This window comes from Austrofundulus limnaeus, unplaced genomic scaffold (genome assembly GCF_001266775.1).
Source record: "Austrofundulus limnaeus strain Quisiro unplaced genomic scaffold, Austrofundulus_limnaeus-1.0 Scaffold18, whole genome shotgun sequence".
NCBI classification, from domain to species: domain Eukaryota; kingdom Metazoa; phylum Chordata; class Actinopteri; order Cyprinodontiformes; family Rivulidae; genus Austrofundulus; species Austrofundulus limnaeus.
Window position 1 is genome coordinate 229,796 of NW_013952420.1, and position 3,387 is coordinate 233,182.

Consider the following 3,387-nt stretch of genomic DNA (forward strand, 5'->3'; position numbering starts at 1 on the left):
TATATATATTAACAAATACCATTATGTCATCAGCAAGATTTGATACAAGGCTAACGGAAACACAAAGATAAACACAAGTGATATCTAAGAATGACTGTTGTTGTTAGCAGATCTTGTTCTGACTTTAATCATTCTCTCTGCAGATGAACAGCATGTCATGAAAATTTAGGTCATTAAAGGATGTCATGAATTACTAGCTTAAACATAAAAGTATTAGTTCCATTACATGCGGTACCACGACTGTTCCCAAACTTTTTAGACTTGTGTACCCTAGGGCTGAAACGATTCCTCGAATAATTCGAGTAATTCAATTACAAAAAATCCTCAAGGCAAATTTATCTGCCTCGAAGCTTCGTAAAAGACACATACTGTTATAATCAACGCACTTTCGTCCGCCCGGAATGTTATTTGTGTTACACACAATGCTACGATGTTAGCGCTTCCGTTAACAGTTACACTGTGGATGCGTCACGAGTGTATGCTTGCTGAGCGCTATATTTAGCTTTAGAAGAAGACGAAGAGTGCAGAAACGAAACACCCAGAAAACACCAACTTATAAAAAGCATGGGAACATTTAAAACTAAACAGAAAAGATGACAACGCTCAATGCTCTGCACATCCTCGATGTTTCTGCACCGGAACAAAAACAGTTGACCATATTATTCTCCTTGAAAAGTTGAATAAATTTGGCATTAGAGGACCAGCATTTCAGAGGATATTGTTGTGGAAATTGTCCCCTATTTGAAAAACAGGGAACAGTTTGTACAAATAAAACAATGTAAAATCTGAACTCTGCAACATCACATGCGGAGTTCCTCAAGGTAGTGTACTTGGTCCAGAGTTGTTTATTTTGTATGTGAATGACTTGGTAAATGTTAAATAAATAAAAAAATCTTGTGTGTCTCCATGTCTTCCTGTGATAAGGTGTTGTCCTGTTGGTTTAAATGTTTTTATTCATGTTTATGTAAATTATATTCTAGTCACTTCATCAACATTTAGTGTAGTGATAAAAAAGAAATAATCTTGTATTTGAGGTAAGAGTTGTGCTGATTCTACCTGACTCCTGAACATGTGCTGACAGCCACCCAGGAGTCTGGATGTCCTCTTACATGGCCATGGTAGAAACAGTGATTCTGAAAGAGAAAGCAATTTAAATTACTACTTTTCAAAACCACACAAATACAAATGATTACACAGAATTTTTATTAGAGAATGGATTTTGTTTATAAATTATGAATAAAATGTTCTCCAGAGATGCAATCCTAAGGTCATCAAAATGGATCCCCTCAACACCTTGGCAGCTCCTAGAAATTCTTTCCATAAAAGTTATGAACAAAATCTGTGAAAAGGCGCAATTTTGGCAGAGTCCAACTTTTACCACAAACAAGTCTGACTTACTACCGGCAATGCGGACCAGAGTCTGACATTGGTTGTACAGGGACCTAACAGCCCGTATCAAAGGGTTTTGTACCACATAGTCCCGGAGTACTCCCCGAGAGACACAGTTGAACCCCTTTTCCAAGTCCACAAAACACACGTAGACTGGTTGGGTGAACTCCCATGCACCCTCCAGGATCCTGCTCAGGGTGTAGAGCTGGTCAGCTTTTCCACAACCAGGACGAAAATCACACTGCTCTTCCTGAATCTGTTTTGTCTATCCGACGAACCCTCCTCTTCAGGACCCCTGAATAGACCTTACCTGTAAGGCTCAGAAGTGTGATCCCCCTATAGTTGGAACACACTCTGCAGCCCCGCCCCCCACACACACACACACACACACACACACTTTTTAAATAAGGACCACCACCCCAGTCTGCCAATCCAGGGGAACTGCCCTGATGTCTATACAATATTGTAGAGTCGCATCAACCAACACAACCCCACAACATCCAGAGCTTTAAGGAACTCCGGGCAAATCTCATCCACCCCRGGTGCCTTGCCACCGAGGAACTTTTTAACCACCTCAGTGACCTCCACACGAGAGATTAAAGAGTCCAACCCAGGGTCCCCAGGCTCTGCTTCCTCATGGGAAGGCATGCTAGTGAGATTGAAGAGGTCTTTGAAGTATTCTGCACACCAACCCACAAAGTCTTGAGTTGAGGTCAGCAGCGCACCATCCCCACCATAAATGGTGTTGGTGGCATCCTCCCCCACCACTGGAGCCAACTCACCACCAGGTAGTGGTCATTTGACAGTTCCACCCCTCACTTCACCCGAGTGTCCAAAACATGCGGTCACAGATCAGATGACATGACAACAGTCYATCATCGAACTGCAGCCTAGGGTATCTTGGTGCCAAGAGCACATATAGACACCCTTATGTTGGAACATGGTGTTTGTTCCAACATAAGGGTTTCCAATAACAAAACACCACTCGGGTTCAGATTGGGGGGGGGGGGGGGGTCATCCCAACTGTGCCCCTCCACCCCTCCAGGTCTCAATGTCATTGTTCAAGTGAGCATTGAAGTCCCCCAGCAAGACTAGGAAGTCCKCATCTGGAGCGCTCTCCAGAACCCCCTCCAAGGGCTCCAGAAAGGGTGAGTAATCTGAACTCCTGTTAGGTGCATTGGCACAAACAACAGTCAGATCTCGTCCCCCCACACATAGGCAGAGGGAGGCTACCCTTCTATTCACCGTGATGAACTCCAACATACGTATAGGCACCAAGATGAGGTTCAATAAGTATGCCCACTCCTGCTRGGCGCCTCTTAGCATGGGCAACCAGAGTGGAAGAGAGCCTAAGCCCTCTTGAGGAGACTGGTTCCAGAGCCAGAGAGGTGAGTGCGATATGTAGTTGGAAACTCTCAACCTCACACACCAGCTCAGGCTCCATCCCACCAGAGAGGTGACATTCCATGTCCCTAGAGTCAGCTTCTGTAGCTGAGGATCGGACCACCAGGGTCCTTGCCTTCGACCCCAGCCCATAACACATTTCACCTGCAGACCATAACACTGACATTATTCTGTGTTTTTTTTTTAGTTTTCACATTCTTTACCTTGTGGCATGAAATGATATTAACTTAAAATATAAAATCATCCTCATCAAACATCTTTATAACTGATGGAATAAGAATGTTTCCAAAATGTCATTGTAGATTTAATAATTTATTGAAGATGAATTTAATGCCATGCAGGCTCAGATCAACAACTTCAAAAATTTTATACGCTTTCTTCAATAAGTTTCATTTTACCGGCACTAAACAAGTTACAGAATCATCATCTCAGCCAAAGCAATTTGTAATTTATTTCAGTTTCAGTTTCAAACTTTATTCATTTCTTTAAAAATCTAAATTAATTCTATGTACAGTAAAAAAGAAAATACAAATAAAAGGAAATGAAAGGTGGCAGAGAGAAGAAAAAATAATCTTGTAATATCTGCCCCTTTTT

General features: G+C 42.2%; 1 protein-coding gene across 1 annotated transcript in view; it reads right to left on the minus strand.

Moving 5' to 3' along the window:
• adam19a (ADAM metallopeptidase domain 19a) overlaps positions 1-3,387 on the minus strand; it is a gene marked incomplete in the record, with an annotated part of 346,817 nt that overhangs the window by 125,658 nt on the left and 217,772 nt on the right. Inside the window, 1 exon segment of the mRNA XM_014003343.1 lies at positions 1,057-1,133. Within this exon segment, the coding sequence (XP_013858797.1) occupies positions 1,057-1,133 (77 nt within the window).